Source organism: Echinops telfairi, unplaced genomic scaffold (genome assembly GCF_000313985.2).
Source record: "Echinops telfairi isolate 266 unplaced genomic scaffold, ASM31398v2 ScPeMD7_70;HRSCAF=299, whole genome shotgun sequence".
Lineage (NCBI taxonomy): Eukaryota > Metazoa > Chordata > Mammalia > Afrosoricida > Tenrecidae > Echinops > Echinops telfairi.
The window spans coordinates 10,134,922-10,148,418 of record NW_022103968.1 but is presented as its reverse complement, the minus strand read 5'-3'; the positions used below and the strand labels follow the sequence as shown (position 1 = coordinate 10,148,418).

The 13,497-nt window shown below is 44.8% G+C and overlaps 1 protein-coding gene across 1 annotated transcript in view; it reads left to right on the top strand.

The window, feature by feature from the left end:
- INPP5F (inositol polyphosphate-5-phosphatase F) overlaps positions 1–13,497 on the top strand; it is a 77,762-nt gene that overhangs the window by 11,571 nt on the left and 52,694 nt on the right. The window contains exon 3 of the mRNA XM_004701258.2: positions 12,377–12,513. Within this exon, the coding sequence (XP_004701315.1) occupies positions 12,377–12,513 (137 nt within the window). The remainder of the gene's footprint in view (positions 1–12,376; positions 12,514–13,497) is intronic.

Sequence of the window (13,497 nt, the reverse complement as noted above, 5' to 3'; positions counted from 1 at the left end):
AAGATTCTATGGGTAAAATAATGAATGATGTAGGAAACATCAAAAGAAGATGGAAAGAATATACTTAGTTACTGTACCAAAAAGAATTAATGCACATTCTACCATTTCAGGAGGTAGCACGTGAGCAAGAACCAATGGTGCTGAAGCAAGAATTTCAAGCTGCACTGAAAGCATTATCCAAAAACAAAGCTCCGGGAATTGATGGAATACCAATTGAAATATTTCATCGATCTGATGCAGCACTGGAAGCACTTACTAGTCTATGCCAAGAAATTTCGAAGACACCTACTCAGCCAACTATGTTTGTACCCATTTCAAAGAAAGAAGACGTAACAGAATATTCAAACTATAGAACAATATTACTGATATCACGTGCCAGTAAAATTTAGCAGAAGATTATCCAACAGTGGTTTCAGAAGTACTCTGACAGGGAACTGTCAGAAGTTCAGGGCAGATTCAGAAGAGGATGTGGAACAAGGGATACTATTGCTGATTTCATATGGATGGGCTCAAAGCAGAGAATACCAAAAATATATTTACTTTTATTTTATTGACTCTGCCAAGGCATTCAACTGTGTGGATCATAACAAACTGTGGGTAACCTTGAGAAGAATGGGAATTATGGAACCCTTCATTGTGCTCATGAGGAACTTGTACATGGATCAAAAGGCAGTTGTGTAAACAGAACAAGGGAATGATGCATGGTTTAAAATTCGAAAAGGTGTGCATCAGGGTTGTATCCTGTCACCATACTTAATCAAATTGTATGCTGAGCTGGTTATATGAAGAAGAAAGTGACATCAGGATTGGAGGGAGACTTATTAGCAACTTGAGATATGCAGAAGACACAGGCTTGCTTGCTGGAAGTGAGGACTTGAAGCTCTTGCTGATGAAGGTCAAGGATGGTAGCTTTCCATATGGATTACAACTCAATGTAAAACCCAAATCCTCACAAATGGATCAGTAGGTAGCATCATGATAAATGGAGGAAAGTCGAAGTTGTCAAGGTTTTGGATCCACAATCAGAGCTCATAAAAGCATCTCTCCAGTTCTTGTACTCCGGGATGTAGTAGTATTTGTTCCCGAATTGGTCCGTGCCCACGTGCTGCTTCACTTCCTTCCACAGCGCTTGCCACAGCGAGCGAAACCAACGCTGAGACCACCCCATGCCGCCTGGCCCAGCTCTCCGCCGTCCCGCAGTCCGACTGCCGGCCCCACAAGAAGGACCGCCCCCGCCGCTGGCACAACTCATCTTTACAGGAGCAGATTACCAACCCTCTTCTCCCACAGGGAGCTGGAACTAAAACTGACCTTTTAGTTCGCAGTAAGCACTTTAACCACTGCGCCAACAGGGCCCCTGATGGAGCGAGTAAAGAAGAGTGACTCATACTCACAGTCCCACTCAAAGCCAAAGAGAAGTAAAGCTCCGTGAAAACCAGCCATTTGTATGGCCCTGCACCAGGAGCCTGGTGGCGTAGTGGGTTACTACGCGTAGGCTGCTAACCACAAGGTCAGCTGTTCGAAACCGCCAGCAGCTCTGCAGGAGAAAGATGAGGCTTTCTCCTCCCTTAAGGAGCTGGTCTTGGAAACCCACAGGGCTTCCCTGTGGAGAATAAGCTGGCCAGGAAGACGGGATGTGTGGATTAAACCTGTACAGGTTTCAAGTGGAAAGCAGTGAGTGGGTTTGATGTACCCCTCTGGCAGGGTGCAGCTCCCAGCAAGGGTTGATGAAAAACGTTCCACAAAGGTGGGCCTTTAAAAAAAATCATTTTATTAGGGGCTCTTACAACTCTTATCACAATCCATCTATACATCCCTGTGTTAAGCACATTTGTACATATGTTGCCATCATCATTTTCAAAACATTTTCTTTCTACTTGAGCCTTTGGTATCAGCTTATTCCCTGTCCCCCTCCCACCCTCTCTCCCTCATGATCCCTTGATAATTTATAAATTTTTTTTTTAATGTCTTATACCAACTACTGTCTTCCTTCACCCACTTTTCTGTTGTCCATCCCCTTCGGTGGGTGAATGGGAGTAATTTATCGATCATTGTGATTGGTTCCCCTTTTCTCCCCCCAACCTTCTCTTTACCCTCCTGGTATTTCTATTTCTACTTTACTTTCCTGGTATTTCTATTTTAAACCCTGAGGGGTTTATCTGTCCTGGATTCCCTGTGTTGTGAGCTCTTTTCTGTACCAGGGTACATGCTCTGAGCTACCCGGATTTGTAAGGTAGAGTCGGGGTCCTTTTAATAAGTCTCTGTGGAGTGTCTGCTAGACGCCAAGCCCCATACACCGGGTGCTGGAGTCTGCAGGGAGTAAGACTGATGCCACGAGGGTAGAAAGGAATGGGAGAGAACAGTGTTCTGTGATCGCAGGCTTACATGCTAAAGAAAAGTATGGGGGCTGTGGCATCCACAGAGCGTCTGACGTGTGTGTTTGTGCGTGTGCATGCACTCTTATGTGCACCTGTTCATGAGCATGTAGTGTGTTTAAGTGCTTCTCGCCTGCACCTGTGTGTGTGTGTGAGTATGTGTGAGTTCCTGTGTGTGAGAGTTCCTGTGTGTGTGTGAGTGGCTGTGTGTGTGTGTGTGTGTGCGTGTGTGTGCTGTATGTTGGAGTGGAAGAGAGGTTAAGAGTGAGGAATAAGGAGAGAGAGTTTCCCACATGACGGATGCGTCTCTTCTATGGATTTTTTTTTGCAGACTTAATGTAGACATATCATGCAGACACATCTTTACATCGATATCTGAGAAGATTGTTGTGAGCTGGAAATTTTAAATGAATCACAAAAGCTCTTTGAAGTTAAATCTGTTGTGAAGAGGGTAAGCCAAATTTAAGAAGAAAATAAGCTCAGGGAGAACAATCTGAATTTTAAAAGCAAAAATATTTCACAAAGATAGACACTTCCCATGATACATTCAGAAGTAGTTTGAGGAGAAAATTGTCAGGAATCTTGATTAATTTGGCAAAAGAGGCTCTTGGTTTAGTCATTTAGTGAATTACTGCTCAGTGCAGACACACGTCACTCCACCAGACGTCACTCATTAAGTGGTACTTGCCATCTGCTCTTTCCCCCTTTGATCTGGTGAAGCTGTCTCAGCCTTTCAGATGGCAAGAGGCAGGGTGCGTGGCATCTGAAAAGTGTGATTTTGGGCACCTGCCGTCTGTAGAAACTTTCTCTTGATAGGATTTCATGGCATAAAATATTTTTTTCTGTTTTCCATGTGAATGAGTTGAGTGTCATGAACACTGCTTGTGTACTTTCTTTCGCGGCCTTTGGAAAATGCCATTTCTCTAGAGAGAAACAGAGCAGGAAGGCGGGGCCCTGAGAGCTCTGGATGTCCCTGGGGCCCGCCTTCTCCATCATCCTTCTCTTTAAATAGACGTTTGTTGCCTGCGTACAATTATTGCATTGGGGCATGAGGAGGCTGTTTTAGTGACTGGCAGCTCAGGTTATTAAAAACAGGCAAAGATTGCGATGGTTGTAGAACTATGAAGTTATGAAAACCATTGAAATTATATTTTGAATGGGCAAAGCTTATGAATGAATAAATTAATAAAGCTCTGGAAAACAAAACAGGAGAGCTCTTTGGTACAGGCGGCTTTCACTTTTAAAAAGTCAGTTCTCTTTTCTTTGTAAATTTTACTTTGTTGTTGTCGTTGTCGAGAATCTACACAGCAGAACATACAGTACACCAGTTCCACAGTTCAACACACACAGTTCGATGGCATGGCATTCTTCAAGTTGTTCAGCCACTCTCACGTTCTTTTTCTGACTTAGAGGCCTTGGTGGTGTAGTGGGTTATGTGTTGGGCTGCTCGCTTCAAGATCAGCAGTTCAAAACCACCAGCTGCTCCATGAGAGAGAAATGAGGCTTTCCACTTGCATGAAGATTTAGAAACCCACAGGGGCCGTCCTATGAGTTGGAATCGACTAGATGGCGGTGACTTTGATTTTGAGGGGTTTTCCCCCTTTGAATTTTTCCTCCTTCATTAGCATAAACTCACAGCCCCCTAAGGTTTCTATCAAGTTGCTAGTGTAAATTTGATTACATATAGCATAATGTTTTTGTTAGTTAAACTAAACTATTACCGTATATACTTGTGTATAAGCCAAGTTTTTCAGCACATTTAAAAAAATTCATTTTATTGGGGGTCGTACAACTCTTATCACAATCCATCCATCCATCCATTGTGTCAAGCACATTTGTACATTTGTTGCCATCATCATTTTCAAAACATTTTCTTTCTACTTGAGCCCTTGGTATCAGCTTCTCATTTCCATGAGCTTTTTGAAGCCTACCTTTTATAGCTACCACACAGCTTTTGCCAATTCAGCTTTTTACAGGCATACAACTTATTGACAGCAACTCTACCCTTGATGTAATTTTCCCATCACTGTTTGTGCCCCACCTCTGTCCCCTCCTCCCTCTTCCACCTTGGTAGCCACCAAGGAACTGACCCCATATATTTGCCTTTCCTTTTTAATGTAAGGTTATACAATATTCAAATGATTATTTTGCTCGGCATCATATCTTCAACTCTATCCATACTATAGCATGTATCAAGACATCATTTCGCCTAGCTATAAAGGTTCCTTTCTGTATTTATTCCCTCTGTTTTATTATTTTTTAAATAATTATGGTAAAGTTATTACTAAATCTAGAAGTGTTTAAGAAAAGTTAGGCTTGATAAATATAGTAGTTTCTTACTTAGATTTGGCCATTATCAGCCAACCCAGAATAGAATATGAATATTATTTATTTAATTGCCTTGGTTACCAGGTGTTTTACAGGCTTGGGACCCTTCTTGTAGGCACTGATGGCTTCCCACCTTGAGAGCAGCCTATGTCACCTCTCAAAGCAATGATTCCTCTTCATGCTGAGAAACCTGCATCCTGAGTTAAAATCCCGATGACATATGTAGAATGTTGGAGTTTAGTAGGTATCAAGTATGAGTCTATTAGAGTTGCCAGGAAACATAAAAGAAGACATTTTAGCAACGTAGGAGGGCAGAGAGAACATAAGTATCTGGAAAATGGACTTTGATACAAGATCTCATTTTGTCCAACAAGTGCCTCATAAGTCAGACTTAGCTAGTTTTATAGTTGCAAACGAGATGAGCTTTGTAAAGCCTGTAGAGGGTTTCACGTCATGGCAGATCCTGTTGTTGTTGTTGAATTAATTAAATACTTAATGAGACCAGGTTTGGTTAGCTTGATGCCTCCGTCCTCACACTTGTATATACTTGCCATAATGACAGGAAACGTTGGATCTTTAAGCTCAGATATGCTTTTGTCTGGACAGTGCTTGCTTGCAATCACAAAATTTACCTTTGATTTGTGCTTGCACCCTCATGTCATAGATTATATTCTGTATACCCTACATTCCTCTTTTTAATTAAGAGATCATTTTATTGGGGGTTCTTACAACTGTAAGAATCCAGATATCAACTGTATGAAGCATATTTGTATATATGTTGACATCATTCTTTTCTAGATATTTACTTTCTATTGAGCCCTTGGTATCAGCTGCCCCCACCCCCTCCACCTCTAGCCCCTGGCAGATCTGTTTCAAATGAGTGATTTAAACTTAGTCATAGATTCTAAGTGCACCCCTTGGTCCTTCTGAAACCCAGCCTATTCGGAGTTCTTTTTGAGAGATGCTCTCCTTATGAGTCATTGTCACTTTTCCATGGGAACTTTAGTAGCAGCAGAATGAACAGTTGCCAAACAAGCTTTGTTTGAAAGGCGGGCAAATTAATCAGCTCTTTCATCACCAAGGAGGAGTTTAGCTGCGTAGTAGGTAATGTGTTGGGCCGCTAACCACAAGGTCAGTGATTTAAAACCACCAGCCACTCCACAGGAGAAAAATGAAGCTTTATAGTCCCGCAAAAAGTTCCCGTCTCAGTAACTTACAGGGGCACTTCTTCTACTCTGCCCTCTGGTGTCCCTATGAGTCGGCATCAACTCAATGGCCATGGTTTGATTTCCATTTTTAGTGAAAACGGATAGTACAAAAGAAGCTATGAGTTAAACAAGCTGAGAAGCAACAAAGTCCACATGGAAGAACACACCAGCCTGTGTGACCACAAGGTGCCGAAGGGATCAGTTATCAGGCATCAAAGAACAAAAAATCATATTGTGTGCATACCTCCATGATACGATCACTGAAGACAAATGGGTGCATAAGCAAATGTGGCGAAGAAAGCTGTTGGTGCCCGGGTATCAAAAGGTATAGCATCTGGGATCTTAAAGGCTTGAAGGTAAACAAGCAGCTATCTAGCTCAGAAGCAACAAACTCCACATGGAAGACGCACACCAGCATGTTTGATCACGAGATGTTGAAGGGATCAGGTATAAGGCATCATCAGAACAAAAAAATCTTACCATAGTGAATGAGGAGTAAGATTTCTAGGCCACTGGAGATCCCCTTGCAGGGGGGTCTCGGGGAGGAGACAAGCCAGTCAGGGTGCAATGTAGCAACGATGAAAAATACAACTTTCCTCTAGTTCCTAAATGCTTAACCCCCCCCCCCCCCACCGCCACTATCATGATCCGAATTCTACCTTGCAACTTTGGCTAGACCAGAGGATGTACACTGGTACAGATAGGAACTGGAAACAGGGAATCCAGAGCGGATGATCCCTTCAGGACCAGTGGTGTGAGTGGCGATACTGGGAGTGTAGAGGGAGAGTAGGTTGGAAAGGGGGAACCGATTACAAGGATCTACATGTGACCTCCTCCCTGGGGGACGGACAGCAGAAAAGTGGGTAAAGGGAGACGTCGGACAGGGCAAGATATGACAAAACAATGTTTTATAAATTATCAAGGGCTTATAAGGGAGGGAGGAGTGGGGAGGGAGGGGAAAAAATGACCTGATGCCAGGGGCTTAAGTGGAGACCAAATGTTTTGAGAATGATGAGGGTAATGAATGTACAAATATGCTTTACACAATTGATGTATGTATGGATTGTGATAAGAGTTGTATGAGCCCCTAATAAAACGATTAATAAAAAAGAAACTATGAAAAAATAAAATAAAAATTTTAAAGGTATGGTTATGTGCTAAGGGGTAGTGGTGGGAGAGAGTAATTTTTCAGCTCTCAATTAAAATTAGATAGATGAATTTCAAGAATAACAATTACTCTCCATTCTGGTGGTCTCCTTATATGAGAAAACTCCTAACATGGGGTTTGGGTTCGATTTCAATAATATCCATGGGTTTGGGGTTGGTCAAGTTCAACTCAAAGTCACATTGAGATCTCTGGTTATATGGTATGGGACAGATAAAAATAATTGCATCTAGCCAGGGCAAGTGGCACAAAAGTACTTTTTCAAGTTAATAAATACATGAGGGAAAATAACATTTTGTCAGCCTGGCTTCTTGGTGGGGGGTGGGGGGATGACATGGACAAGGAAGCCAGGCTTGCCCAGCAAGATAAGAAACCTGATAGGAAGTCAGCGTGAGCCGTGGGGCAAGCCCGAACTGTAGTCCTAGGAAAGGTTCGGTTGCTAGTCTTGTGCAGCCAGTGCTTCGCTTGAAAGGGAATTGTGAGGTAGAAATTTTCATTTAAGGAAAGAATGGAAATCTTTGAATGAAAACCTTACCCCCATATTTCTGTCTGTGTACTGTCCACCCTACTGGCATATGTTAGTCTACAATATCTACATTCCCCCCGCCCCCCCAAAAAAGCCATTTTATTGGGAGCTAATACAGATATCATATGGTTCCATAGTTCAATCACATCAAGCAGTATTGTTCGATTGCTACCACAATCAGTTTCCAAACATTCTCTTCCTTCTTGAACTCCTTGACATCAGCCCCTCCCCACTTCACTCCCTAGAAACTCTTATTTTACTTGCTGTCTTAATAGGTTCATCAATAATATCTACATATTTTAACAAGTGGAATGGATTTATATGTTCCCTGTGTGAATCCCAAGAAGCTAGTGGTGCTCTGGGTTAGGCGCTGAGAGCTAACCACAGTAGGTGGTTCAAAAGATGAGCACTCTTGGAAACCCTCTGCATGGTCACTATTAGTCAAAATCATCAACTAGATGGTTTAATGGGACCCCACTGCCATCCATTTGATTCCGTGCCACAGTGGCCCTGTGGAATGGAGCGGAACTGTTCATGAGAGTCCAGAGACTGTAAGTCTTTACTGCCTCATTTTTCCCTGGTAGAAAGGCTGGTGAGTTTGAACTGTTGACCTTAGATTAATAAAAATAAAAAGGATTGCTTAACATGCATTGTTAGGTCAAATGCCTATCTTCCAGGACTATTGTTTTAGCTTACCCTACTGGTCACGCTTTTCAAAATAGTCACTTCCTTATCTGTGTTCTTATCTTGCTGGGAAGTCAAGTTTCCTTGTCTTGGAAGAGCCAGGTTTACAAAATTGACTTTCCCTTTCACTGTCATGATTATTGAAGTAAGAGGCAGTTTCATGCTCTCAGACGCTGCAAGATTAAGTTATCTCTGACCTCTGTTACACCACATAGCCGAGGTCCTGGCGACACTCTGGGGGGAGAAGTGGTGGCAGACTGCTTCTACAAAGAGGTACAGACGTGGAAGCCCCACGGGACAGTTCTACCCTGTTCCCCAGGGCTGCTGGGAATCAGAGCTGACTTGATGGCCGCCGGTTTACCGTGGCTTTGTTTTGATTTGCTGGTCATTTGTCTTCAGAATTAATAGACTGGCCTCACTTACAACCTCCATTTTTGGTAGAAAATACACTTTTTAGTTTTGATGCTCTCCTCTCCTCAGTGGGACTCCTAACCTCTTCTTTGGTTCTTCAGAAGGAACTTCTTAAAGTGGTATAATTCACATACCATGAAATTCACCCTTCACAATTGGCTGGATTTTAGTGTCTTCACCAGGTTTTGTAACCTTTGCCGCTATCTAATTCATTTTTCATCACTTTACAAAGAAAGTGTTACCCCTTTCCCCGCCTCCCCAGTTCCTTGTCATGACTACTCCCTTTCTCTGTGAATCCGTCTGTTATAAATAGAATCATAGGATCATTTTACGACCGGCTCTGGTCACTCAGCATCGTGGTTTCAAGTTTCATGTTGTACAATGAATGTGTCAGGACTTCATCCCTGTTCGTGGGCCAATCACATCCCGTTGTCGAACAGATGACCCTCTGCTTGCCCATGCATCCTGCGATGGACGTTTGCCTTGTTTCCAAAGAGGACCTTTTTAGAATTAACATTTTGAATAGGTAATCCTAGCCAGCAACATGGCAGTTAACAACAGTCATTATATCTGCACGTGCTCATGGCTTGACCATTTAGATAGTAGTAGAGAGTGGCAGGGAGTCAGAAGCAACTGGATGGCAGTGGGTTGGTTTGGGTTTTAAGAGATAATTCAGTGACAAGTCTCCCCCAACTCCTGTCCCGTCTGCCCAGTCCCTATGCTCCCATTCAACCCATCACCATTGTTGGTAGTTCTTGTCACTCCTTCTAGCGCTTTCTGAGGCATTTACAAAGGCAAATATCCATGCATACACTCTGTTTTCTGCATAAAAGCTAGCACATTACTTAGGATTCTACACCTTACATTTTTTTCCTAAAAATATATCTTGGAGGTCTTTGTAAAACAGTACCTAGAGAGGATCTTCATTTAGTTATTTTAATTAAAAACAAAACAAAACAAGAAAACCCCACCATGTTGTTGTGCCTGGAAGCATCATTTATGTAACCTGTTTTCTATTAGTAGAATTCTAGGTCACTTCCATGCTCGCTCTATTATAAACCCAGCTGCTGAGAATAACCTTGAATAAAGGTAGCTCCCCTGTTTTGTCAGCACACCTTCAGGATAAATTACAGCTGGAATTGGCCTGTCAAAAGATGGCAGTGTTGTATGGTTTTGATAGATCTCCCCAAATTGCCCCCATAAAGATCAGACCAATTTACATCCTCCCAACAACAAACATCTGTTCACCCACACTATGTAAAGCACGCAATAAGCGTTTCTGATTTCCCCAGTGTGGTAGGAGACACATGTTTGCATCTCACCGGTGTGAGCAACATGTCTCCATGTCGTTCTGATGCCCACTTCACCGCTGCTGGACAGGTTGGGCATCCAGCGGTTTGATTCTGATTCCCTGAATTGTGCGGCATGTCTCTTGCTCATTTTCCTCTGGCGTCATCTGCCCTTTGCAAATATTAGAAGCTCTTTATAAAACAAGACTAGTCAAAAAGCTGCAAGTGTAGCTTTTCTAGTTTGCCTTTTGACTTTGTTTTGCTATGCCAAAGATTGATTCTTGCATAATTAAATTTAATCCATGTGCTGTTTCATGCTTTCTTTATCAAGGAAACTTGAAAGGGAGGGGGGGGGGATGTCCAATTCACTCACAAGCATACCGTGTTCCAAAGAAGAAAACTGTAAAGGTTAGCGTACTCTGATTATAGCCCATACGTATCAATTTCCTATCCACCTTACTCTCCGTGTAAAGCTTCTTCTCCCCCAGAGCGGCAGACTGCAGGCCCTTGGTAGTAGGCTGACTGTGCGGGGTGCGTCTGATGAGCTGTGCCCTTGTTTCTGTCTCATGGAGAAAGCACGGACCTGAGATGCAGCACAGGAAGTGGTAGGATCAGGGCCCACGGGGGAGAGACGAAATGGTGCAATGCACTGAGGAAAGAAGGAAAACCCTGTTGAAGCCAGTCCTGACCAGGAGCATGACCACAGGGTCCTAAGGGGTGGCTTCTTCGGTCCTCCTCCTCCCCACACTATCTCCAACCACGCCCAAGGTGACCTGACTTATTAAGAGCTGGTTTATTCCAAACCCATGAGCCAGACCCGCCCGCCGCACCACCTGCCGCACTGCCTTCCCGTCCAGCCCTGCTCAACTGGCCGCCATCAACTCAGTGTCGACCTTCATCCCTGTGAGCTTCCGAGACTGTAACACAGCGGTTCTCAACCTGTGGGTCTCGCAGGGGTCACCTGATTCATCACAGTAGCAAAATGACAGTGATGTTATGGTTGGGGTCACCACAACACGAGGAGCTGTATGAAAGGGTTGCGGCATGAGGAGGATTGAGAACAACTGCGGTAACACTTTAAGAGAGTAGAAAGCCTCATCTTCCAATGGAGCCGCTGGTGGTTTTGAACAGCTGGCCTCTAGGTTAGCAACCCAACAAATAGCCATGACACCACCAGGGCTCCTGGTACAGTGACACTACAGGACAGAGGACAACTTCCCTGGTGGTGTAGTGGTTACGAGTTGGCCTGTGATCTGCAAGGTCTGCAGTTCTAAGCCGCCAGTGACTCCAAGGGAAAAAGGTGGGGCTTTCTACTCCTGTAAAGAATGGCTGCGCGTTTGAGTCTGGGGATTTACCGCGGTCTCTCTGACTGACCCGCATGCAGGCTGTTCCCTGATGGTGAACTAGTTCTGTGCCTGAGACCATCTAGAAGTCGCATTGGAATAAAAGCCAACACTTAGGTGACGTTTGCCTCTAACATCAGCAAGGTAAATGTTTGTCTTGGTAGAAAGTGTGCCTTTCTATGTGTACAAAGTGTTAAAGAGACATTTTCAGATGCACTGAAACATCTTTGACATAAAAAAGTTATCATAGTAGTGTTTTCTTGTGCATCAAAAATGTTTAGGACAAACCATTGTGTTTACCTTGAAGTTTTAACCTAAAAGGCTTCTCAGGAGTCGGTTCATAGCTTTGGGGTTGTTTGTACGTGAGCTGGGCATCAGTAGCCCAGGCACTGCCTGGACTGTTGTTACAAGGTGTTGGGAAACTTCCCACAAAAGGTTTTACCCATTTGTATTCCCACTACCTTGGGTGAGCCTGTTTCCTCACAGTCTCCATCCCAGGGTGGGCTGTAATGCTTGTTAGTTTCCCCCACCCTGGTGACTGATTGCTGGCACAGTGGTTAAGCACTGGGACCGCTAGCTGAAAGGTCACTCGTTCAACCCCACCAGCCAGTCTTTGGGAGAATGATGTGGAGGTCTGCTTCCGCAAAGACTAGCGCCTTGGAGACCCGATGGGGCAGTTCTACCCTGTCCTCTAAGGACGCTGTGCCATGGCATAGATGGGATGTCGGTTGGTGGGTAATTCGGAGTGAAGGGAGCCGGGGTGGCACAGTTGTTGAGTACTCACTGCTTCAACCCACCCCCTGCTCTGTGGCAGTAAAGACCAGAAGCTTAGGAAACCCCAGGGGGCAGCTCTGCTATGTCCTCTAGGGTTACAGGAAGTCAGCGCCAGCTCCGGGGCACAGGATGCACACGCTGAGGCGGTTGTGATGTGCTTTAATAGGTCGTCCCTCTCTAGGGTGCGCCCAGGGGCTTGTTGGTGGTTGTCCATCTGGCCTGGACAGTGGCACTTTGCGTGGAGCAGCTGTTAATTGGCCTCTTCTCTTTCAGACCTCCCATGGTGGCTTATCCTAATTCGGCAGAAGGCAGTGGTGGGCTGCCTCCCGGGAGGCCATGAGGTCTGTAAAGTGACCAAAATCGCCGTCCTTTCGCTTTCGGAAATGGAGCCGCAGGAACTCGAGCTCGAGGTAAGGGGAGACCTGATCCCTGGTCAGCCGTGGGATCAAAATGTCGCCACAAAGGTGAGGATTTGGTTCAAGCGGTGCGGTGGGTGGATAGCCTCTGTTGTCTGACCAGAAGGCAGAATGTACGTCAGCAAGGGTAGGCATGAACCAGGGTATGGTTTTGCACGTCTCTGCATTTACAGGGGTTCAGAGAGACTGGAACCTCCACGAGGGGATGGTGACAGGAATGCAGGAGCGCAGCTTTTGGGACGTCAGATTAAATTTGTTTAAAGAAGCCTTCGCAGTGTTTGTGCACTGTGTGTCTTTGCTATGACAAAGTCAAGCAATGTCAAAGACATAGACGCCTCAGTGAGGTCTGCCCTGCAGTGAGGTTCCTCTTTACAGTTGAGGGAAAGGATGTCAAGCAGTCTGTAAGAAGGCAGGCAGCCCTCCCGGGGCCGCTACTGGGTGAGCAGAAAGCTGTGCAGTCCGTGAATAGTCCTGGCCCCGCCTGCTTCTCCGTTAGCAGACCAGCACAAAGCAAGGGCTGCCTGCGTTCAGTTACCCAGAATGCATGGCTGTCAGGGCCTAGGACCTCCGGAAATATGTGATGGCCATGACCACAAAGGAGTATGTGGACCCCAGCTGACAGTTTGGATTAGAATGTGATACGGCCATTAAGCGGTAGATGGCTTTCTTAGGGCCTTTCTTGCCACTGGTTTGTAACTGCCACCAAATGACTGAACTTGTGACTATGCAAATGAGGTGCTTATGGCCTTCTATAAGGGAGTGAATCGCTTGCTAATGAAGCAAATAAGGTGCCTGGTGTCGCGCGCGGATGATACGGCGCAGCACGGACCGAGACAAGAATGGTCAGGACCCTTCTGGTAGATGCAATCTGCGAAGTTTATTTAAGCTGCCTCTTGCTCCGAGGTCAGCTGCGGAAGACCCCAAGCTCCTAAAACCCCAGGTATAAATACCCTGCTCGGTGACGTGTCCTACCAGGAT